The sequence below is a fragment of the Aspergillus heteromorphus genome (assembly GCF_003184545.1).
Source record: "Aspergillus heteromorphus CBS 117.55 chromosome Unknown BO70scaffold_5, whole genome shotgun sequence".
NCBI classification, from domain to species: domain Eukaryota; kingdom Fungi; phylum Ascomycota; class Eurotiomycetes; order Eurotiales; family Aspergillaceae; genus Aspergillus; species Aspergillus heteromorphus.
The window spans coordinates 443,259-466,547 of NW_020290410.1; the positions used below are offsets into that span (position 1 = coordinate 443,259).

At 50.8% G+C, this 23,289-nt stretch overlaps 10 protein-coding genes across 10 annotated transcripts; 6 read left to right on the forward strand and 4 right to left on the reverse strand.

Annotated features, from left to right (window-relative positions):
* Positions 1-1,096: 1,096 nt before the first annotated feature.
* Positions 1,097-2,522, reverse strand: BO70DRAFT_350657 (uncharacterized protein; the record flags this gene model as incomplete). The annotated part of the gene is made up of 3 exons (XM_025541706.1): positions 1,097-1,148; positions 1,286-1,947; positions 2,019-2,522. The coding sequence occupies 3 exons, from the start codon at positions 2,520-2,522 to the stop codon at positions 1,097-1,099; spliced, it is 1,218 nt and encodes a 405-aa protein (XP_025401808.1).
* An 897-nt stretch (positions 2,523-3,419) lies between these two features.
* BO70DRAFT_385487 (flavin-containing monooxygenase) lies at positions 3,420-5,690 on the forward strand (the record flags this gene model as incomplete). The annotated part of the gene is made up of 9 exons (XM_025545744.1): positions 3,420-3,579; positions 3,642-4,049; positions 4,100-4,164; positions 4,233-4,449; positions 4,516-4,562; positions 4,650-4,787; positions 4,853-5,055; positions 5,190-5,193; positions 5,437-5,690. 9 exons carry the CDS (start codon positions 3,420-3,422, stop codon positions 5,554-5,556), a joined length of 1,362 nt encoding a protein of 453 aa, XP_025401809.1. The 3' UTR covers positions 5,557-5,690.
* On the reverse strand, positions 5,448-8,344 carry BO70DRAFT_419955 (fungal specific transcription factor domain-containing protein; the record flags this gene model as incomplete). Its single annotated transcript, XM_025547503.1, has 6 exons — positions 5,448-6,274; positions 6,323-6,552; positions 6,606-7,333; positions 7,392-7,960; positions 8,024-8,101; positions 8,262-8,344. The coding sequence occupies 6 exons, from the start codon at positions 8,342-8,344 to the stop codon at positions 5,734-5,736; spliced, it is 2,229 nt and encodes a 742-aa protein (XP_025401810.1). The 3' UTR covers positions 5,448-5,733.
* Positions 8,345-8,659: 315 nt separating this feature from the next.
* Positions 8,660-9,997, forward strand: BO70DRAFT_309881 (FAD-dependent oxidoreductase; the record flags this gene model as incomplete). Its single annotated transcript, XM_025540144.1, has 2 exons — positions 8,660-9,229; positions 9,287-9,997. Coding segments are annotated over exons 1-2 (1,242 nt in total), but the record flags the coding sequence as incomplete, so codon positions are not given.
* Positions 9,970-11,809, reverse strand: BO70DRAFT_359725 (uncharacterized protein). The gene has a single exon (XM_025542602.1). The coding sequence runs from the start codon at positions 11,763-11,765 to the stop codon at positions 10,182-10,184; it is 1,584 nt and encodes a 527-aa protein (XP_025401812.1). The 5' UTR covers positions 11,766-11,809; the 3' UTR covers positions 9,970-10,181.
* A 756-nt stretch (positions 11,810-12,565) lies between these two features.
* Positions 12,566-13,170, reverse strand: BO70DRAFT_259365 (uncharacterized protein; the record flags this gene model as incomplete). The annotated part of the gene is made up of 2 exons (XM_025538896.1): positions 12,566-12,809; positions 12,854-13,170. Coding segments are annotated over 2 exons (561 nt in total), but the record flags the coding sequence as incomplete, so codon positions are not given.
* A 1,200-nt stretch (positions 13,171-14,370) lies between these two features.
* BO70DRAFT_419979 (GMC family oxidoreductase) lies at positions 14,371-16,304 on the forward strand (the record flags this gene model as incomplete). The annotated part of the gene is made up of 5 exons (XM_025547504.1): positions 14,371-14,610; positions 14,667-14,757; positions 14,793-15,027; positions 15,095-15,680; positions 15,739-16,304. The coding sequence occupies 5 exons, from the start codon at positions 14,371-14,373 to the stop codon at positions 16,273-16,275; spliced, it is 1,689 nt and encodes a 562-aa protein (XP_025401814.1). The 3' UTR covers positions 16,276-16,304.
* Positions 16,305-17,183: 879 nt separating this feature from the next.
* Positions 17,184-18,032, forward strand: BO70DRAFT_419984 (uncharacterized protein; the record flags this gene model as incomplete). The annotated part of the gene is made up of 1 exon (XM_025547505.1): positions 17,184-18,032. A coding segment is annotated over one exon (528 nt), but the record flags the coding sequence as incomplete, so codon positions are not given.
* A 2,443-nt stretch (positions 18,033-20,475) lies between these two features.
* On the forward strand, positions 20,476-21,057 carry BO70DRAFT_394000 (uncharacterized protein; the record flags this gene model as incomplete). Its single annotated transcript, XM_025546426.1, has 3 exons — positions 20,476-20,822; positions 20,922-20,989; positions 21,047-21,057. 3 exons carry the CDS (start codon positions 20,476-20,478, stop codon positions 21,055-21,057), a joined length of 426 nt encoding a protein of 141 aa, XP_025401816.1.
* Positions 21,058-21,304: 247 nt separating this feature from the next.
* BO70DRAFT_178548 (uncharacterized protein) lies at positions 21,305-23,116 on the forward strand. The gene has a single exon (XM_025538421.1). It carries the CDS (start codon positions 21,612-21,614, stop codon positions 22,632-22,634), a length of 1,023 nt encoding a protein of 340 aa, XP_025401817.1. The 5' UTR covers positions 21,305-21,611; the 3' UTR covers positions 22,635-23,116.
* The last annotated feature ends 173 nt before the right edge of the window (positions 23,117-23,289 follow it).

Genomic DNA, 23,289 nt, shown 5'->3' on the forward strand with positions numbered 1-23,289 from the left:
TAGACTCCATCAGCACGGCACGGTGGCGGCTACGCTGCTTTAGGAAGTAAGGCGTCGGAATCGCCGGGTGTGTCTCAATCACACCGCCCTTCGTTGCTGACTTTCTGGGTTGAAACGATGGGATTGAAAATGAAAAATGAACACTTGAAGACTATTGTCAACGCTATCTAAACACCTCGCCAAGTCATTCAACAAATAATGTAAATCATCGGGGAATTTTCCCTATGCACCCAATCCCACCCCTTGAATACTCCTAGGATTCTTTCCTTCCCCTCCTGCCGCAAAATATATATATACCAGACAGGCATCCTTCCCTCCAACAACCCGAAAGATCTATAAAACACACACAGCCTCACCACCCCCCCTGTCCCAAGATCAAAAACTGAAAGAAGTGACTTACTTCACATTCCTCCCCGCCCCCCCGCCCAAAATACCGAAATACATCACCCCATAAACCACCAGCCTCCACCACTCCCATCCCGCACCCAAATCCTCCACTAGTATCCGACGGACCACACCCACCACCCCCCTAACCAGAACCAAAAGGAGCCATCTCCCCACACACCCGCCCACAAAGGTATACACATCCAGCAGGCCCTCAAATCCAAACGCTATCCTCTCAGCCAGGAAGTTTCTCATCACGGCAGACACGTATCCTTTGCATGTATCTTCATTGAATGATTCGAGGACGAAGGTATCCAGGAATGATAAACTGAAGCCTTTTCTGCAAAGCGAGAGGGGGAATTTGAATTTCTGGCTTCCGTGTGTGGCTGGCAGGGTCTTATTGTGGGATGATGGTGAGGATGACGAGGATGCAATGATAGATAGTAGAAGATTGGGATCGGAAACGAGGAGTCGTTGGGCGGTCTGGTCGACCTCGTGGGATGTGGGTTGGGTTTCGCTTTGGATGGCGGTGGAGAGCGTGGCGTAGGTTGGGAGACGAGTGTAGAAGGAGGGGTCGGTGGGTTCGATGGTAATAGATTGCGTTTTGGGGGCGGAGTTGGCGGTGGCGGTGGTGGTGATGGTGGAGATGGATTCACAGGATGGAGAGCGGATGCGGATGGTCTCGGTTGAGAAGGAGCGGCAGGGAGGTAGGTTAGTTCGATGGGGGGCGGGTGTGGAGGGAGATGAGATGCGTTAGGTAGAATCTAAAGATGGGTTCTAGGGCTCTAGTTTTCTCTTTGGTTAGTATGTTGTGTGATGGTATGCAGGGGTGATGGATGTGTGGGTTGGGTTGAAGGATGGGAAGGGGAACGGAGAAGAGAAAGAAGAGAAGAGAACATACAACTCCGACCCCGTCACATGGCGCCCAATACTCCCCGTCCTCACCGGCGGTTTACTCATCATGCGCATCAGCCCGGTAAACCGAATCCTCAGCGCCGTCGACACAATCGACAACGTCGTAAACACCCCGGGCAGCGTCCACCGACACAGAAACCCCAACAACTCCCAGGTCGTCAACTCCGTCGGATCAATCGGCTTCTCCGCGCATGTCATTCTCGTGGTCATCCTGACCTCGCCTGCATCTCCGAGCGTCGTCATATTTGAGAACGGCGCGTTCAGCCTCCACGACTCAGGATGTAAGGGATCCATGAATCGCGTCGTGACTTGGATGTCCATCTGCTCGAAGGAGGAGGCGAAGATGCGTTTTGTGAAGATGCCTTTGTAGAATGTGGATTGGGGGTTGGAGGGGAAGGATTGGACTTGGTGGAGGGGGTCGAGGTAGGTGGGGAGTTGTAATGGGTGGGTGGGAGCGTCGGAGACGCGGTTGAGTTTGAAGAGGACGTTTCGTTTCTCGTCGTAGGAGTTGTTGATTTCGATAATCATGGCGTCGAGTTCACGGGAAGAGTCGTAGAGGTACCACCATGTTACGATGCCGCGGGCCCAGCCTAGGAATTTGGGGACGCCCAGGTGGTAGGCGTATGGCCAGTGGGTGGGGTCTTGGTTCTGTGGGGGTAGTGTGTGTTAGTGTGGTGCTTTGGGGGGGGGGGGGGATGCAGTGAAGAAGGGGTTTGTACCTGGGATATTAAGAACTCGTCAAGCTTCTCGCGGAGATCAAGTTCGTGGCTCCCACGGTGAAGATAGCGTTTTGAATCGGAGCTGAACCAGCAGCTCAGATGCGACAGGATCCGGTTCCAGGTGAGTCCCTCGCCTGGAGGACAGTCCAAGTCAAGAGACTTGTCGTCCACAGCAAGGATATTTCCGATCCGACATCGCAGTCCTACTGGGGTTCCTAGAAGAAGGAACCGGTTGCTGAATCGGTCTTTTGCGGGTGTGAAGCGCAGGTGGTTGAAGGTGAAGGGGAAGAAGAGCGGTTTCCCGATGACTGTTTGGGACTTGTCGGATAGGGACACCAACTGGCGGGAAACAAGCAGCACCCGGAGCAGGGAGATGGTGAAAGTGATGAACAGGGTGCATAGTGCAACACACACGCCCGCTCCCAGGGCTCTGAGCCAGAACGCTGGGGTGTGAGACTGGTGTCCGACATAGAGAAGAAATATCACAATATCTTGAAGAATCATGATAATTGTGGGAAATCAGAACATGAGGGAGAAAATGAATGCCCCCGGATCTCCTGGATCCGATGAAGTGTTTGGTAAACAGAAGAGGAAAACCTTCAACAGTCTGCAGAAGGAACAACAGTTTCCTTCAGACATTTTATCCTCGAGAAGCGCACTCAATCCATCCCCGGGTAGGTGCAGAACTCGGCCCAGCAAACCAGGCAAGCTGAAACCGAGGTGGGATGCCTGAATCCGACCCAAAGTTCAGCCAGCCTCATGTGAGACTTTGTGCAGAGAAGCCTCCGATATAGAACCCAGCGACTGAATGCCCGCCGTGGCGCAAACCATCAGAGACCAAGTGGGCGGGCTCGTGCTTCCTCTCCAAAGCTGGCTGAGCTGAAGAAGGCCAGCGAACTGCCCGGTGTGGGGACACAATGTCCATGGCCGAGCAAAGATCGGGCAGACAGCGAGCGCGAAGAACGTAAACGAGCCGGTAACGCCGAGAACGGTGGAGTTCTGACTGTTCTGGAGAGATAGAGTTTTCCTGACAGGCGTTCACAGGTGCCATCTGGCTGGGGTGTCCTGGGCTGAGCTGACCCGGACGAACTGGCAAGAATAAGCGAGCATGCGGATTGGTGGTTTTGGGAGAAGATGGGGCTCTCCGACAAGCCACAGTGGGTTTTGGCTTCATTCCGATTCCGACGGCCTTCAGGCCACAACCTCCCCCGGGCTGGCCGAAGGCGGTATGCACGAGGCGCAGGGGGGGTAGCCCTACTTATCTTGGATAGCAGTGTTGTGGGAGACAACGAGGTCGACTATAAATTATTGGAGTGCTGGTTGCGTCTCAATGTGCTTTTTGATCTCGGATGATTATTCCATCACATCTACTACTATTGTTCCAGCTCCATAAACGTCGTCATGGATCTCTCATCACAGCCACCACGCCGAGTGATCATAATCGGGGCTGGTATCTCCGGCCTCGCAATGGCATGCCAGCTGAAGAGAAACTTCAACACAGAAGATTACTGGATTTACGACCGTCAGACCGGCATCGGAGGTGCCTGGTGGGCAAATACATGTCCGTACCTCCCTCCCCCATACTACTCCCAAGACCCGAACTGACAGCCCTAACCCGTGCAGATCCCGGATGCGCCGTCGACGTCCCCGGATTCTGCTACACCTTTTCCTTCGCCCCCAACCCCGGCTTCACGAAAGTATTTCCCTCGCAGCCAGAGATCCTCGGCTACTTGAGCGATGTCGCGACACAGTATGGCGTGGACCGCCATTTCACGGGTGGAGTTGAATGGACAGGTGCCGTTTGGCAGGAGAAGACACAAACGTGGATTGTCACACTACAAGACTTGAGGACGGGTCTGTCATTCACACAGGAATGCCAGGTTCTGATCTCTGCTGTTGGGGGGATTGTCAACCCGAACAGTCTGAATATCCCTGGCGCAGAGACCTTCCAGGGCCAGATCATGCACACTGCGAGATGGAGACACGATGTTGATCTGACAAACAAACATGTGGCTGTTATTGGGAATGGAGGTACTCTCTTCTCTCTACCCCCCTTTCCAGGTCAATACTAATTGTGATAGCATCCGCCGTCCAACTCGTCCCAGCGATAGTCGACAAAGCTAAATTTGTCACTCAATTCATGAGAGTAATATAAAATCCACATCCATCTGCCAACCTCATCACGCACCATCTAATCTAATCGTATAACCACAGACACCTCACCACATCGTTGAAGCGACAAACTACGACATCTCACCACGATGGAGGGTTCTTTTCCGCCACATCCCCATCCTGCTTTATCTCCTCCGCCTCTTCATGCTTCTATACATGGAAACCGCCTTCTTCCAATTCCGAACCACCCCAAGCGGCAAACACGGTCGAAAGGCTTCTGAGAAAGCAAGTCGGGAATATGTGCAAAGCATGGCTCCTAGTACGCTCATACCTTCTTTCCCCATCTCAATCATTAGCGATGTTTTGCGACTAACTGCCGATGTAGAAAGATACTGGGACCTCCTCATACCCAGCTATGAATTCGGCTGCAAGGTACACACACACACCCCTCACCCAATGTATCCAACCAGCCCTATCCCCCTTCCAGCCAGCCAACTGACGATAGCATGATAAATCCAGCGCCGCATCTTCGACCGCAACTACCTCACCACCCTCTCCACCGCCCAAAACCTCCACCTGACCAACGACCCCATCACCGAAATCACCGCCAATTCGATCCGTACCCGCTCTGGCGCTGAAGTACCGGTCGATGTTATTGTACGTTCTCCCCAACCCATCCCTCCCCCTCCCCTTGAAACCCAAGTACCTAATGCCCGCTCCAGCTCCTAGCAACCGGCTTCTCCCTAACCCAATACACCACCCCCCTGCACGGCCGCTCCCACAAAACCCGCGACACGCACTGGACGCAATACGGCCACAAAGCGACCTTCAAGACGGTGGCGATGCACGGGTTCCCCAATTTCTTTTACTTGTTGGGCCCGAATTCAGGGAGGTTGTATACGTCGACGGTGCAGATTATTGAGAGGTATGTCTAACTCCCTTGCACTGTTTTTTTTTTTTTTTTTTTTTTTTTTTTCATTCTTCATTCCTTTCCATTTTGACCATCCGGGATGGGTTTGTGTTTGGATGATACTGATAAATATATATGTGGGTGGGTAGTGCGGTTGACATGACCATCTCGGTAATCAGACCGATTCTGCAGGATGAGATGGTTTCGGTGGAGGTGAAGGAGGAGAGTGAGCGGGAGTGGGATGGGAGGCTGCATCGGGCGATGGAGGGGCTGGTGCATGGGGGAAGGGGGTGTGATAGTGTATGTTCTGTTCTGCTCCCTTCTCTTCCTTTTTTTTTTTACTTTTTTTTTTCAAGATTGATCGGGGTTGTGGGTGCTAACTGCTAGCGTATACAGTATTTCGTGGATAAGGACACAGGTAAAAACTGGTTCGTGTATCCGTGGAATTCGTTTGATCTGTGGGTGTCGACGCATTGGGATGTCTTGAAGGATTGGGAGTATCGGATGTGGAGGTGATGGTAATCTCTTGGCTGGCTTCTTCTATTTTGATTTTATCTTTAGAGATTGGACTGGAATATTGGGTTGGTTTGCAATTTATTAGCGTTTTGGAAGCGAGATATAGATTCAGATAACGCGTGGTTATTTTTTTGTTTTTTCGGTTGTAATAGAGCAATCCATAAGATCAATTAATATTCAGGCCTGAGTTCCAGCGTAGTATGCATCCCACGAGAACCAGTCGAAGGTCGTATCGAACGCCCGCCTACCTCCTCCAGCAGACGGGCGAGTAGTCGGATTCTGCCCCTCTGTTCCAAGAAGTGACCATGTACTGTCCATATTGATGTCGGAAGGAAGCCACTCGAGATAGGTAGCGAGATCTAGTTCCCCTATATTAACAGGGTCAGGACTGTTGTCAGTCTGAGTGCAACAGTGAGCCGCGTCTGTAGTTTCACTGTCAATCTGTGGCGTAATTGAGAGACGAGATGGATTCGCAACATTGCTTGTTTCAGCTTGGAAGACATGAACCCGCGCAAGTCTAAGGAATGCAGCGGCAGCATGCTGGAGGCGGGAGCAGACAGTAGCCAGCAGGCACACCTGCGATTGCATGTCGGCGAAGTAGTTCATTGTTATGGCTAGAAGACCTAAATCTCGCTGGAGGGCTGGCAGAGGGCCACGGTGGTGGATTATATGTTCGAAGATCACGAAGAAAGGGGTGAAGGGGAAGTAGAGGAGTTGCCTGTAGAATTGTGAGTGAAATATCTTGGGGCAGAAATTGTGCACATACCACATGACTCCATTGTACACCGAGCTCCAGTTCGACACCATTGACGGCAGAATTCCAATAGCTTCGCGAGCAAACTCTAGGCACTGTTCCGAGTCCGGCTCACTCCCCTTGAGCAACAGAATCCTGAGGTGCAAGTACTGGAACCTGAGGCTATCGATTCCCAATCTCATCTCGTAAACATGGGTGTTTTTCGATGACGCGCTGACGAGATCAACGGTTCTTGATAGTCCCTGGACATTGTGTGAGTAATTTAAAGCCGTAATGACATCAAATATTGACGAACCCTGTTTGCTTCCAAATACCAAGTGTCGAGTTTTGACCCAATCCTATTCTTTGTGGGCGAGGCCGCCCCTGTTGCTAGAGCCTCCAACGCAGCTCCCATCAACTTGGCCAAGTCAAATGATCTTTGAAGGAACTGGCTACCGAAGTGAGAGGCATGTGAAACAGTGGGCGCTTTACTGGGTTCTGCGATATCATGGGGACGAAATAGGAGTAAGGAGCGGTCTGATGGGAGCGGGACATCGCGATACAATGTTGTCGGCAAGAATGCCGGACGGCCGAAGGCAAGAGCACAAGACTTGTCAATCATGAACAAGAGCCAGAATAGACACAGCCGTTGTTCCTGGAGTGATTCGGAAAGCTGGGGGGCCGGGAAATGGAATCCCAGGGCCTCAGCCTGCCGACACGCGTGACCCAATAGCATCCAGGATAGATTTGGTGCAGCATAATCCTCGCCATGCATGGCTAGCAAAGCAAACATTTGCACATTGGCCTCGCGTGGTTCAAGAAAGATGTTGCTATCGTTCAGCGCAACTTTCACATTATGCCGGAGGATCACTTTCTCTTCACTGTCGTCATGGTCGCGCGAGGTGTTGGATAGCAGCAGATAATTGATGTAGACAACCCACGCTTTCTCCTGGACGCTTTCTGGTTCGAATAATACCTGTTTTATCACGTCTTCTGAAGGCATGCGGAAGAATGGTTCGGCAAGCTCAGAGCACTCCAGGACTTCTAATGAGCTCAAAGTTAGTCATGACGCAGGTAAAATAGCAGCGAGACGCGAGCTTACGACTCAGTAAGCGGTATCCCATAGCCCTGGAGGGCACATAGAAAGTGTTCATGTCTTCTGAAGGATGGCGATCAACCCGCGCAGTGGTAAGACTTTTTGATAGATATTGAAGCTCCGAGTAAGCGTTTTGCCGACTTGCTTCGCTCAGTGAGCCAGGAACTGCCTCGATGTTGACTGACGTGTCACTCAGAAAGGAGAACGAATGCGATGGGGCGATGTAAAGCGAATCTTTATTACTCTCTGCTGCAGTTGTTGGATTGGAAGAGTCTCGCTTTTGAGTACCGCCTCCTCTCTGGGAAGTCTGTAGGTGGGAAGTGTGTCTGGGGGAGGTCTGTCTCTGGGGCGGTCTCTGGGGCGGTCTCTTGGATGATTCTCTCCAAAGCAAGTCTCTCTGGGACTGGAATGGCCCTTCTTCGGGCGGCTCTCTATGTAACCCCTCCCTATGTGACGGTTCTCTCTGAGAGACTTGCGCGATTGTCTGCAAGGCTTTCTCAACTGAGTCGTTCAAAGACTGAACCGTCCGCTCGAGGCGCTGCAACCGGTCCTCAATACTGCTCTCTTTCCATTCACTTCAAAAGCCCTCAGTCAGCCAATCAACCTCGGTCTAGTGATTATAATATTGACATTCTTACCGACGACTGAAGCTTCCCCGAGGAGAAGACGACCTGTCGCGCCCATACTCGCAACCACCAGGCCACGCCCGGCAGGTACTACATTTGGGTAGTTCCCGGGAGCATCTCCCAAATATCAGTAATGCCACATAAAACCGCTGCAAAGTGAGCCATACTTGAGTTTCTTCCGTTGGCAGTGGTCACACTGCAGCGATGTATGTGAGTGGCAAGCAGGTCAAATGATTGGCGTTTTCCTTACCGCAAATCGCGCAAGTCCCTGGCCTTGTTCCAACGACTTTCTGGATTCCATTCTATCTGGACTTCCGGAAGACCCCCGATCATCCCTAGTGAGGAAAAAGAGCACAGATGGAATTCGAGCACGTAAAGGCAGAAAGTCGGAGCCTGTTCCGGGGGGTCCGGGACCCGCCACGCCGATTGGCGGATTTCGGAGGGTTACCAAAAGCCGAGATCCCAATGGGCCAATGAGCATGAACTGCTCCGGGGAACCCTCCGGAGCCGTCCGGTGGTAGCCAGTCGCATGAAGCCCTAAACGATGAGCAAGTAGTTGTGACCAGAGGAGTCAAGACAGCCATGAGGTTATAAAGGTCGGCTATGTCTCTGGTCTTGGTCGATCATAAGTTACCGTGCCTGTATATTCTTCTATCATTTTCTTCCACATACTCAAAGACATCAACAATGAACCCGTCCATCGCCATCATCGGTGGCGGACCAAGTGGGCTACTGTTTGCCCGACTCCTGGAGGTGAACGGAATCACAGACTATGTCGTCTTCGAGCGCGACGAGTCACCCGTACCAGGTCCATGGCAGCAAGGAGGCACCCTTGATCTTCATGGCCCTTCCGGTCAGTTGGCGCTCAAACGAGCGGGTTTGTTTGACAGATTCAGTGAAGAGTTCGCCCGGTGGGATGCCTCGCGGATGCACATTGTGGACCCAAATGGCGAGACTGTTGTCATGTTCGGTGAAGATGACCGCAATTCTCCGGAGATCGACCGCTTGCAGCTTCGTCAGTTGCTGTTGGACTCAGTTCCGTCGGAAAAGATTCGCTGGGGTCATGGTGTGAGTGCCTTGGAGAGGAGAACGGACGAAGAGCCTTCGGATAAGGAAAGGGACAATGGTTGCATCATTCGCTTCAGCAACGGCAGCTCTGCATCCGGATTCCGACTGATTGTTGGTGCCGATGGCACCTGGAGCAAGGTCCGTCCTCTGGTAAGTGGACCAACGAAGCTCCATCATCTAGATAGCGACTAATGCTATGGCATTCAGCTCACGCCAACTAAACCCGTGTATTCTGGCAAGATGTTCATTGAAGGGAGCCTATCCATTGATAACCCGAGTTATGCGATGGCCAGGGAAATGGCAGGTTCAGGAGGCATGCTAGCTATCGGCAACAAGAAAGCGATCGCTGTGCAGCAGCTCGCCGACCGGACGTATCGTGTGTACTTTGGATTGACTGTACCCGAGAACTTCTATAGCCATCGCAGCAGTGTCATAGCCGACGATCTCACCGACAGAACAGAGGCTATGCGCAGCCTGTTGTCGTCTTCGAGTGATTACTTCGCGACCCACGGCCCACAGCTCAAAGCCTTTGTTACAAACGCTGAGGGGCCCTTCCGCTCTTGGCCGCTATATCGTTTCGACCCAGAGGTAGTCGGCTGGGCTCGTAATGTGTCTCGCGGGGTTACCCTTCTGGGGGATGCTGCACATGCGACGACACTGTTCGTTGGTGAAGGTGTCAACTGCAGCATGCATGATGCTGTCGTTCTGGCAGACTCTGTCGTGGAACACTGCGGAAAGGGCACAAGCTTTTCCAATGACAATGCAATGCTAGAAAGCGCTCTGGCTTCGTATGAGAAGGACATGTTCTTGCGTGGACGAGAACTCATCCGGCGGTCCACAGAAAGTGAAGCCACCATATTTTCAGACGACGCTCCTGCCCGATTCATGGAGTTTCTCACAGCTCTCATTGCGAAGAGGGATCATGGAAGATAAAGAAATGGTTCACCTTTGAAGGTGGAAGACCTTTTGTATATTAGCAGCCAAGCATGCCAGGTTATACATGTTGTATATCGTTCAAAGAGAAATGGAAAAAGATGGTCAAAAAAAAAGCGACGCAAATGACTAGTACACCCGTGTGGGAGAAGCAAGACTCAGGTAGCCACTACTCTTTCTCTTTCTCTTCAGCGATCCAGTCCTGGGCTTTCTTCAATGCAGCCTGGTTATCCTCGACTGACTTGTCAAGCCCCTCAATCTGATTGTCGGCCATTCCCTTAGCTTCATTAGCCTCGGGTGGAATTTGAGCAGCCCATTCTCGCAGAGCATCAAGCTCCCTTGTCAAGATCACATCGAGCTCGGTTCGTCTTTGGACATCTCTCATTGTATCATCCTGATCCAAATCCTTGATTCCGGCCACAGACTTTGGTGACCTGCCCGGACAAAGTCGGTCTGCGTCGGCTTTGGCAGCTTCGTAGGCCTTCTCGTAAGTTGCTACCTCTTTCTCCGCTAGATAAAATGCGGCCCGGTAGGTCTTCGCTTCCTCGGGATCGGACTCCTTGGATTTTTCAGCCCAATCGCGATGATAGCTCAGGTCGTTTTGTTTCCAGCCTAACTCCCGCTGAACGGCGACCAGTTCCCAGAGCGGCAAGTCCTCTGGTCTCTGACATACTCCATTGGGACACAATCTGTCGGCTTCCTGCTGCGCCTTCTTCAGTTCCTCGGTGTTTCTGAGTACAGATCGCTCTGCATTCCAGAGCTCGAACCGAGCCTTCCACGTCTCGTTCAAGTTTTGAGCAGCATCCAGTGCCTCCTGGGCCTTTTTAGCACGATCCGCCTTCCCATTCTTCCAGTCCGTAAACTTCTTGACCTCACCCAATGGGTTCTCTGCATCTCCCTTGGCTCTCAGCGCGCAGAATTCCCTCGCCTGATCGACCAGAAAAGCGTCGCCATCGAAATTGTCCGGCCACCCATTCTTCTCGAACAAAGACTTGAGATCCATATCCCAATGATCCCAACAGAGGTCGCTGTACTCAGTACCACCCGGTAGTTCCTTTAACTCACGATACCAGCGCACCATATCCCGAAGCACATCTCCGGCCGGACGGTTTGCAATATGGGCGAAGTAATTGCGGTTGATGCTGTCTGGCTCTCCGTCCTCTACGCCCTCCAACGCGGGGTCGGTGGAGGACCATCCCTCCTGGTCAATAATCCAAATATGGTGTTGTCGGGTATCGTAGACAATGGCGCTTCCGTGGTTCCCCAGCAAAGACAACGGTGTCACCCAAGGACGCATGTAGGGCCCATCTTCATCCTCGAAATTCTCTTCGGAGGGACTCCCATAGAACGGATCACGGCCTTGTTCCACGTCATCAGACTTCCGGAAATCCGCAAATATGCCGCCGTTGAAGAAAGCCGTGTTTGTCGCGAAATCTTTATCGATGTAGGGTAGTATGCTGTAGAGGTAGATGACTGCGGGGTCTAGACCATACAGAAGATCGGAGACGTTGTGTGGTCCGGGATTGATCGCCTGAGCATCGATGTAGCGCATTGCAGCGAGAGTCTTGTATATCTCCAGCATGAGGTCTGCAACTTCGTGTAGCTGAGCCTTTTGGGCCAGAGAGATGCCGTCCATCATGGGTGTCGTGGTGAGGGACCTCAGAAGGTGTAGAAACGGCAAGGTGTTGCTTGGCCAGAGAGGAATGAGCAGGGTCAAAACAAGACCCAGGAGAAGTTGGTATATAAGAGGCATCTTGACAGAGAACTGCCAAAGATCGCGTTCGACGGTGCGCGTCGACCTTCTCATGTTTAAAAAGTGAGTGTCGATACGAGAAGGTGGAAAATGGCGCCCCGTCGAGAGTCTAGACCCGCCCCGGATTGGCTGGCGGTTCGTGCCGCCATGGTTGCCCGGTTTCTGCCTGGATCCTGGCGCGGGTGCCTGGACTGCCTGAACACTGCCTGGATGGTGCCTGGATAGTGCCTGGATGGTGCCTTGGCGGAGGGTGCCTTGGCAGTTGGTGCCACGGTGCCTTGATGCCTTGGTGGTGCCGGGGATCGGCTGCCTTCCGGACGCGTCTATCATCGTCGCACTGAACACCCGCTTCATCAACTCAACACCTTCATTTCAGAATCTTAGCCAAACGCTACATATCATTTTTTGAAACATAAGACAGAAATTATTTCTTATCTTGAATTGAAAAGTTCTACGAGCAGGACTTGAATGTTTCCAGACCAGTCCTGCTCAAAATAAAGCTCAGCCAATATATATTATTGCCCTCAGACTGCGCTCGACCCTGTGCCGGCAACTCCACCAAGACCCCACTAAGTACTCTCCTTCTCCGGCGATGATTCATACTCGACATCAAATTCCTGCGTAAAGGTGATTGCATTAGGGGATTTATGATGCACCAGGTCCATCTCGTCTTCGTCGATCGTCGGCGTGGTCGAAACTGAGAGGTCCGCTTTCGATTTGTACCCTGTCCGAGGCGGCGATCCCACGATGACTTTCGTCCGCGTTAGCTCGTGGCTCAGTTGATCTGTCAAATATATCCCCCCCTCCTCTTGCAGGTGATCGACAGATTGCGGACCCGACACACCATACTGATTTTCTTGGGTGGAAAAGGCCTTGGGGAGCATGCGCGATAAGAATGTCTTAAGCAGCGGCATGTTGGCACAGATGACGGCCAGTTCCGGCTCCAGCACACTCCACATTATACCCATCTGCGCGGAATATGTGACGTCGGTGAAATCAATGGCTATGAGCGAGAAGAGACGAACGATGCTGATGGCCGATACCCTGGACCGTCAGATGAATTTCTCGGATTGAGGAGGATAACTCACAGTAATCCTAAGCAGAAAACGAAGCACAAAGCCAATTTCTTTGGAGTGCCCAACTGCAGTCTCCAAACATGAGGTAATGGAAGTGTCATTACCATCAAGTCCGTGAGGAGGTTTAGCATGCCGGCCACAATATACGCTGCGTGTCGGTTGCCGCAGACTCCATTGGGAATAGTTATATCCCAATTGTACGCGAGCGGGCGACAGGTCAGAAATGCTTCCAGGATAACGCTGGTGGCCCAAAGCCAGGAAATGACCATGACGATAGTGGTGCAAATCCTGAAAAAACGCTGCCTGCCAAAGATACGGCTGAAGAAGAGCATCATGGAGGTTTTGGTCACGGCCATGACAACTCCATAGACAACCTCCAGTGCGATCTCACTCTGGTTGTGTATTAGCCAGACTGCCATGCTCCTTCCAATCTCATTAAAACGGCATTCTGCGCACCTTGAGCGTGACAATGATTGCCACCGGGTCGATATCGCTAACATGACGGCCTGTTCCTCCACGAATAGTAACTGCATCTGTTAGCTTCGTCGTGTATTTGGGTCTAAATATCCACGCACAGATATACTGCAAAGCGATGCCGGCATAAACAAGGCACTGAGATGTTAGCTTGGAATATTTACTAGAGGAAATATCTTACCAAGGCCACTAAAATCAAATAGTCCGATGCTCCTGCTTTGATTCGATGGATTCCCAGAGCATAAAATCGCAACACTGTCGTAATCGTTGCAAGCACGCCAAAAAGTGTCACAACAATGGCTGGATTCCGAGACAGTGGTGTCCTGAGATCATACGTCACCGCCATCTTTTACTATTTACTTCAACCATGTACTCCATACAAGATCATGACATGGGCAGACATCTTATTTAAGTGTTTGTCGAGTCTGTCTGGATGACATGGTGGCAAAATCGGTCAGGGTGCCTCATGATAGGAATGTGTACAAAGAAAGTGCAGATCAGGCGCTAAAAGGAATCAATCAAAGAAAGCCAATCCCAATAAAGCTACACAGTATGAAATAGTGACGGCATACAGGAATTATATCCATCGAAGCTATACTTGAATGCATTTAGTTCCAAGCATGGCGTTTCCAATTCTGTAAAATGACCGTGCTGAAACTGGTCCCCGGCAATCGCGTCGTCAACCATGAACCGGGCTTTCTCCTTTATCTAGGCCCCCCAGGTAGATCGCCTACGTCACTACTCCTTCGTATGACTTGCATGAATAACATGACAGTCCCAGGCTGACTCGCAGACGTTGTTGGAGCTAACTGAACGGTGTGTTCACCAAGTGGAGGTTAGAGCAGCCTGCCCACCCAGAGTGCCTGGCCATCACACAGCCGCATGTGCCGTGTCAGTCCCACCAGTGGATCTGCACCTTGTTCCTGTTCGCTGGGTCGTGTACTTTGTTATATGACTAGTGGATCTGACCGCGATAACAAGTATTTAAAGTCCGTGACAGCTACTCCATTTGAATCCCCATGCACCCTGCCGCTGAACTCGTTGAACTCACCACAATGGTAGCCGATACCTCGTCCCTATATGACCTCCACCAGGTATATAACTATGTCGTTGTGGGCGGAGGGACAGCGGGGTCGGTCGTCGCGAATCGACTCTCGGAAGACCCGAGATTCAGTGTGTTGGTGTTAGAAGCTGGAGGCAATAGTGTCGGCGATCCCCGGATCACTCTTCCGGGTCTAGCTGCCAACACTTATTTTGATCCGGAATTTGACTGGTGCCTCACCAGTACGCCACAGGTATAAACTCAACTATTTTCCCCCTTGGCGCCTCTCGCTAATCATATTTCGAATAGGAAGCACTCAACGGCAGACGCATCGCCGAGCCCCGCGGGCGCACTTTGGGCGGTTCCTCTGCCATCAATCTGGGCATGGCCATCTACCCCAGTCGCAGCGATATTGATGCATGGGAGAGAGACTAGGAAACTCTGGATGGAACTGGGGATGTCTGTCTGGTTACATCCGCAAATCACAGACGTTTACTCCTCCTTCAGACGAGATTCGCGACCAGCTGTCGCTCGACTATATCGACCCGGCGGTACAGGGCACCAGTGGCCCCGTGCATGTTTCCTTTGGCAATGGGCCATTTTCCGCCTTCAACGCTGCGTGGCCTAGAACATTCGATGCTTTGAACCACCGATTGACAGGCGACCCAATGTCGGGTCGGGCAACTGGTGCCTTCCTGCAATCCGGGAACCATTCACGCCACCTCCCGCACACGCAGTCATGCCGGTGTCGCGTACTATGACGATGAAGCAGCCCAAAGGATAAACCTGAGGGTAGTCACGGAAGCATTAGTGGAGAGGATTATCCTTGACAAGACACGAGAAGGCGATGTCATTGCGACGGGTGTTCAATTTGTTGGCAAAGACGGCATCCGGCGTGCGATATCTGCCGCAACAGAGGTCATTATGGCTGCTGGTGCCATCAAGACGCCCCATTTACTCGAGCTTTCCGGTATCGGTAACGCAGACCTTCTTCAAACCCACGGAATCGAACCGCTCATCAACAACCCGAACGTTGGAGAGAACCTACAAGAACACGGCTTTGTCCCATTCAGCTGGGAAGTAGCCGACGGACAGGTGACAGGCGAGGCGCTCCGCGACCCAGAAATTGCCAAAGTCGCCATGGAGGCGTGGCAAAGCTCGGGAGCAGGACCACTCGGTCTCTGTCCCATTTCTTCAGCCTTTATGACTCTCCCAGAGCTGCGGGACGGTGAACTCCAGGGCCTGCTAAAACGGTATCTGGATAAGGAAGTCCCCCAAAGCCGAACCGCGCAATATCAAATCCTGCGCCAATTGCTCGAAGACGTCGACGAGCCAACCGGACAATACACAATGGCGCCATTCCAAATCACGCCCGAAAAAGGCCCCAGCCCCAAGGGAATCTATCTACGGCATGAGCGAGCCAGAATGTTTTGTCAGCATCGTGGCCGTGCTTAACCGGCCTTTCTCACGTGGATTCGTACATCTTTCCTCACCAGACCCGACAGTTTTACCAATCTTCGACCCGAAAATGCTGTCGCATCCGCTAGATCTGGAGCTCCAGGCACGGCATGTGCGGTGGCTGGAAACTCTGGCTGAGACCGAGCCCATGGCGTCGTTGTTGAAGCCGAATGGGCGGAGATTGCACCATCCAAAGCAAGTGTCAAGTCTGGAGACGGCGCGTGAGCTTACTCGAGACCGCATCGTGGCGCATTACCATGTTGTGGGCACGGCGGCAATGATGCCGAGGGATCTCGGGGGTGTTGTGGATGATCAATTGATGGTTTACGGGTGTCGCAATCTGAGGGTTGTGGATGCTAGTATTATTCCGCTAATTCCTCGGGGGAATATTCAAGCGACGGTGTTTGCGGTGGCGGAGAAGGCAGCTGATATTATCAAGGGGGCTGATAATGGGGCATGAAAGGAAAAGACTCCGATTTTGAACCGAGGTCCTGGTCTAGTTAACAACGTAGGTCCAGGTGCTATCCTAGACTCGTCTCTTCGTATATTTGACAGGGCTTTCTCTTTGCTTACTTTTGCTTCTGTCCTTCTCCTTTTTTTTTTATCTTGTTTCGCTGCTAAGGTGTTCGCATAACCTGGGAGACTCTTCACTTGAATCTCTTACATGATTATTCACATTTATTGATCGATATCTTTTATATTGGGTTATTGATGAGGAGTCTGTTCAAAATGTTTGTGGTAAACTATTCCTGCGTGAATACAGGTATGATGTCGTCCTGACAGAGGTGCGTTGCCCCGTTTATTTTCTTCCTCTCTTTCTATTTTCTTTCTTTCTTTCTTTTAAGTTTCCCTCCTCTGCCCTCATTCTTCCTCTCATCCTCCTTTATATTTTTTTCCTCCTAGCTATCTATTCAGATGCTTCGCAGGCACAAGATCTTTTGTCCGCAAGGCCTTCAATATGACTTCCCACACTAGCATCGTCCGGAAGAAGCTGAATTCCTTGTGGGAGAAACTGGTAAAGGACCGGGAATCTGTTCCAGATGGCCATGTGGATCTAGAAAGGTACAACATTGGCCATGTTTCTCAGTTTAATTTTGAAGATATGAGCATTGTGTCTCACGCCGATGCCCCACCTGTTCTGTTTGAACCGATGTCGCTGGAAGAGCTTCGGGCGTATCCTAGAGACCCAGCTACCATGCTTCCGTTCATCGACTATGATGCAGAAAGCGAAGATACGCTGGACTGCGCATTGGAATCTTGCAATTTCATAGAGACCTGTGTGTCTAGAGAGCTTGTTATCCGTCGAAGGATTCATGAGATTTGGTATGCTTGTTTTTTCACTACTAAGGGATTCTCTAACAGAAGTCTAGCTTACCCAGTCCTTTCGCTTTTGACCCTCCATATCGACCGTATCCACATGGGTACTCCTGGCACTACTCTGAAAGACTAGAGGTAGAAGGAGAGAATGGAGTCATCAATCCACATGTCATCGCAAACACATATCAGTTCTGCGACCATGCCCAAGAAAATAGGATACTTTACGGGGAGCTTGCAGCGTTGTTGGATTGCATGAAGCGTCGTGCGAACCAAAGAAAGGTTGAGGATCCAGAAGAACAAGAAAAGCTGTTCTGGAGAACGCTTGATGATGGAACCAGGATGGAATTGCCTGAAATCGATGTTACCAAGTACGAGTATCAGTTCCCAGCTGAGAAACATTTTCCTGTTCTCCTTCTATCATATGTGAGACCCAAGCATGCAAGAATCTTATATGCATGCATGGGTGGTCCGCAGATTACAATTCGCCAGTCAAAGCTCTATTCATTCGAGACAAGAGCGATTGCGCCCGTGAATCTCTTTGCTCGATATCTTTTGAGCACTGCTCTGATGACTGACTGATAAAATACTCTACCCGACTCCCAGCGGAAAGGGTTGGCTTGTCTCTTACTTGCTGATACTCCATTCCTTGATTTCCTGGGACCCGGGTTGGGAAGTTGACTTTCTTTTCTGAACCTTTCAAGACCTGCTCGATTAATGGGTGTCTGGCTTTTCTAGAAGGCAGGGTACCAGTCCGCCAGCGAGGGTATTGAGCCTCACCTTGGAGTGGGGCAGCCACTCGTTGGAGAAGATATAAAAAGCTCAACTATGTGGTTATCATTTTCCAAAATTCAATATCTTCTTCAATGGTTCTTAAGCCCTCCTCTTTTGAGAGGCCCCGATAGCAGAATTTACAATCAGATGAAGAAGTTGAAAAGTTTCCTGCGTGTGTTTTTAACTGCTTTCCCAAATGCCGCCGAAGGAGTAGGTGCCTGAAACATAGACGCGGACCACGCCATCTCCAACACGCGTTGATCACAAACTGAACCTCGCTGCTCTTCCTCCCTCTCTTCTTTACTTCCTTTCCCTGCCTTGCTTCTTTCATATATTTTTCCACTCGTCCCCCCCCCTCCCCATCCAATCAAATACCACTCTCAAAATCCTCTCTTTCCTTTGTCTTTTTCTGCAATGGACACGATGTCATCTCACTAGCCGATCAATCAACCTCGATTGGGTTACATCGCATAATCGTCATGTTTATGGTCAAGAGTTACTCGCCCATCTCCATCGCTTCTCTCTTCTCCCTCCCTGACATCTCCCGTTAGTAAATGGTCGAATACCTGACGGATTTATCGTGATCGAAGTTAGCTTTCTTTTTTAGTCTATCTTGTTTTCCGGACCACCCCCGACTGACTTTCTATGGGTAACATCTATCTACGGTTAGGAAACGGTCGAAAGCTGACTGATTTATCACCGTTGAAGTATGTTTTCTCTTTTTGCTTTCGTTATTGCTTTGTCTCTACCAGTACTGACAGACTCTCTTGACCAAATTAAATACAATTTAGGTCTCCATGTCCATCATTTCCCTTTCCTCTATGGGTGATACCTGCCTACAATGAGAAACGCGTCGGATATCTGACGAATTTATCATGCCTGGATCGGAGTTTCCATTCTTTTTACAGTCATCTTGTGAGGGACCCAAAAATGTCACACGTTTGCCTTTGGCTCTTCTTCGAAGTCATCATACCGAGGTGCCTGAAAATGGCAGCCATCAGGCACCGGCGTTTTCTACCTCTGCCCATCCTTGACGCCGTCATTCCGAGATGCTTGTGCAAGGAAATCTTCCCAGGGAAGATAGCAAGAGCAGGTGCTACAAGAAAAGGCGCAATAACAGTCGCAACGATAGTCGCAACAACCGGCATGACACTGGCCGTTGGAACACCTCCTCGTCCTCCTGGGCATAGCCCTCACCAACCAATCCTCTCCTCGCAAACATACCACTCCTAACCCAGAACCTTCCCGAATGATAAATATCAATGGAAAGCTCTCCACGATCAGCAATCCGGTGACACAGTATTGAATCGCGTTAACTGCGCGGTTAAGCACTGGCCCTGCGCAGGATGGATCGGCCGCGAACAGACACTCCCCTCTGTTGCTACTCTCGTACTCACCATCAATTACCCCAGTCTCAGAAAAGTCCTCTCTTGAAAGAAAATAATCACATGCACCGACTGGCCGCGTCAGATGACTGCGAACCGAGGGTTGGTACAATAGTGACGGCAAGCGGTCAAACGTCTACGAGGAGGCCGACTGGAGAGTCGGGGCTATGGTTATTGAAGCGCATTTGAATACGTTGAAGATCTTCATCACTGCTTTTCAATCTGCCAAGATTATCATTTGCGTCATCTTGATTTTGAGGAGTTAACCTGCGGCAGACGTACACTGGTTCTCGATGGATGAGGTGTCGCTAATGCCTATGTTGGCAATGTATGTCTGCGTGCTGGGTGCAGCCCGGTGGACTACGTTGCATGTTCAACTGTAAGAGGGGATGGCATCAATTTGGCCTTCTCTGCCAATGCTGAACTATTACTTCTTACACTTGCAGTTATCTACCTAACTTCAGATACCTTCTTGCCTGCCCGATTAGCAAGCCGTCGCTAAGGCATTAGTTTCTTCTACAAGCTTTCTAGTCGATACATGGAACTCTATCATTGAACCACTTAGCGTCTCAAATGCAGCATACCCTCAAATACAAGGATACCTAAAGGTAAACTCACATATGCCAGCAAATTGTTGACACGGAACAAATAGTGCAGGAAGGATCACCCTGGACGGGCCATAATGGCGGTGCCACGTCCGGCCTGATGTCACCGCAGATCGGCCACCAATAATCATCCCATCCTCCCGGGCTTCATTAATCGGACGGCACAAATATCAGCCTTGACATCATCGCGACACAACGCCGAATTCCCATTGATCCTCCAACCGACATATCGTCATCCCGTGTCCCCTGGTCCTATCTATCGTGACCTCTGGAGAAAACACCCCCATCCATCACACGTGGGAATGAGGCCACAACATCACACCTCCAATGATCGACACCACCTATCACCCTACTCTAGCCACACATTAAGCATTGATTAATTAAACTAACCCCCAGACCGTTTTCTATCATCCGCCACTGACGTACCCATCGCTCTTCCCCAACAATAAAGGAGATATATACTCACTCCATCCCATCCCAGCCACCAGCATTTCTACATCCCATCCATATCCCCACACATACAATACAAGCATCCCGAGCGACCAAATCCACTCCCCACACCCACAGGAAGATCAATACAAAATGCCCCTCTTCCACCGCTCCTCCGTCTCCAGCTCCGACCGCAGCAGTATCGACGATCCCAACACCCACCACGGCCACCGATCCTCCCACCGATCCTCCGGCTCCCACTCCAGCCGTGGCTCCGCTTCCCCTTCCTCCCGCCACAGCCACAGCCACAGCCATTCCATCTTCGGCGGTAGCAACAGCTCCCGCAAACGTGAAGACCCTTCTGTGAGCGCTGCTAAGGAGCAGGTCTCGCGTGCGGAGACTGCCGAGCGCGAGGCTGATCGCGCCCTTGTGGCTTCGCGTCGTGCCGTGCGTGAGGCTAGAGAACATGTCAGGAGGTTGGATGAAGAGGCTAAGATTGAGTATTTTTCCCTTCCTTTGATCAATGTCGTCATCTTCTCTCCTTTACTCCCTCTTTCCTTCCTTTTTTGTGGGACTTCTTCTAACGAAGTCGTACCTAGGGCTCGTGCTGCCAAGATGAAGCAGGATCAGGTCAAGTCGATCACGCAGCGGGCGCGGCCGCTGGGACGTAAGTGATTCCTTCGGACGTTGGAGATAGTTATCGCGATGGTGCTGATGGACCTAGGGCATGCGTGAGAAAATGTAGATTTGGCATGTCTGCCTGCCCGTCTATATTGTCGGTTGGGGTGTGCGAGATGGATTTGAGCGTTGGACAATGTTTGTCGCCGCCATTCGAGATGTACTTTTATTGTGCTGTTGTTCTCTCAGGTTAGCGTTGTTTTCTTCGATGTTTTACGATTTATGATACCTTGGTGATGTGTACGATATGAATTTGTAAGGGATCAATTTGTCATAACCTTCGACATTACCGAATAATTACGAAAGGGTGCGAAAATTTCTGCTGATACTTATTCACTGCAGTTGACGCCCTTGTGATGCCAACTTCCGGTTTAAGCCTCCGGGAGGGAATGCCTTTTATGCTGTCACCCTTTCTTCTTTCCAATCCCTCCTCCTTCGTTTTTACACTCCTCACCTCCCCACTCCACACTTTTCAAGTCCGCTTATCAGTTATTATCTCCTCATCAGTCGTCCCCTCGTCAGCCATCCCTCGCCAGTTTTTTTCCCAGTTGTCGTTTTGCTAGTCACCTCCATTTAGCTTCACCTGAAAACTCAGAACCAGATCATTCACGATGTCTGGAAGCTCCCTCGACATCCCATACTGCTTCAAGGGTGCCCACTTCCCCCAAGTCGGTTTTAAAGACTTCCCGGATGGATTCTGCACTCTGGACAACAGAAACCTGTTCCCACGCGAAAAGTTCATAATGCTCCACGGGGAGGAGGAAATCAAGCAAATCGTATATGGCAAGCTTGAACCAGCTTTGCTCTTGATATCACGCATAATCCTCCACCATTGGGCAAGCTACAGCGTTTTCCTTCGGCGGAAACAACCCGATGACAATGACATCTTTATCACAGAAGACCATTTGGTCGATGTCACCAAGGATGAAGTTGTCAGAAGCATCCAGAACCTCATACCAGATTTCGATTTCAATCCCGACATGAATATTGGTTCGTCATGCTGTGCAGAGACTGCCTTACGTCCCGATTCGCCTCGCGACTTGGTAGTTCTAAACTACGATCTCATCAGCGTTCTCTTATCCATTAGGTCCGACAACGCCAAAATATCCGCGCTTGTGTTTCTTGCAGTCTGCATCGGTCACGGAATCGCTCATGTCCTCGAATTCCGCATGATCCGTGGCGGGAAACTCAATGCACAATCTCGAGCTTTTCTTACCCCACCCGGACTGACCTGTCGTGAGGCAGGAACTGCATGGGAGAGCAATGTCTTTGGTGGAAAGGTTGTCCCCATTTGCAGTCGCCCAAGTGATCTGCTTCGTATCCAAGGACTTTGTATCAACGGAAGCGCCGTGGGTTACAAAATGATGAAGATAAATGAGGAATGGATGCATGGCTTGTTTAACGAAACCCATTGGCAAACCACTAAGCGACCGACACAAGCCCCGCTGGACGTGTATGCTGACTACGCTCATCTCATGCCCGATGATCCAGAGGAACTGTCTGAATCACGGAAGGAGAAGACCCATGGCAATGATGTGCGCGTCCAAACCGGAAGTCCTACGAAAATGCCGAGATTCCTAAGACCCCAAAGACGTCATGGTTGCAAACGTGTCTTGCTGGCGGGTGATTCTTAATTGCTGATCACGCGTCATTTCAATAAGTTCAAGCTAACCTCTGTTGCTTAAGACTTCTCTTGCTTCAATCATTCCGGCGATTTTACGGCCTTGTTTCCCTGCTTTAGGCTCCTATTGTCGGTGGTTAACTGGTATAGCTTTATTGATGATCAGGGGTAGGCAGGACCCTATAGTTGATGATGACTGGTATAAATTCAATTAAGAGGCAACAGGATTAGATTTCAAATGACGCACAAGTGCCACAAGAAGCTAAACCTGGGTAACACGCCGTATCTACTACTCTAAGAGTAAGCCCGGGCAAGTTTAACCGAATCATGCAGCCCCAGAATTCTGCTAGCCCAAACAGTCTTAGCAATACGAGATAATATATTCTGTGTACTATTCAGCCGGACAACTTGTGATTCAGCAAGCGACCATCTGCGACATCTCGGTCAGGCTTGATGGACTCGACAAGTTTTCAATTCTTGGCTCTCCTCCGAGCATAATCCCCCCTCACCCCCCATTATACCTCCGATATTGCCTGAATACGGAGTCCAGGCCGTCACTCCGCAAAACTCAATGCTAAGCGGGTGCAAGATAACCCGCCAGTCTAGCCCACCTCGGCACGGCCCATGACTGCTGCCAAGAATGTCCGCTCTTCTTGGCGTCGGTGCCC

Excerpts from the sequence above, each read along its gene's own strand:
- BO70DRAFT_359725 (XM_025542602.1), bottom strand. The coding sequence starts at position 11,765 with ATGCCTCTTATATACCAACTTCTCCTGGGTCTTGTTTTGACCCTGCTC.
- BO70DRAFT_178548 (XM_025538421.1), top strand. The coding sequence starts at position 21,612 with ATGTCTGGAAGCTCCCTCGACATCCCATACTGCTTCAAGGGTGCCCAC.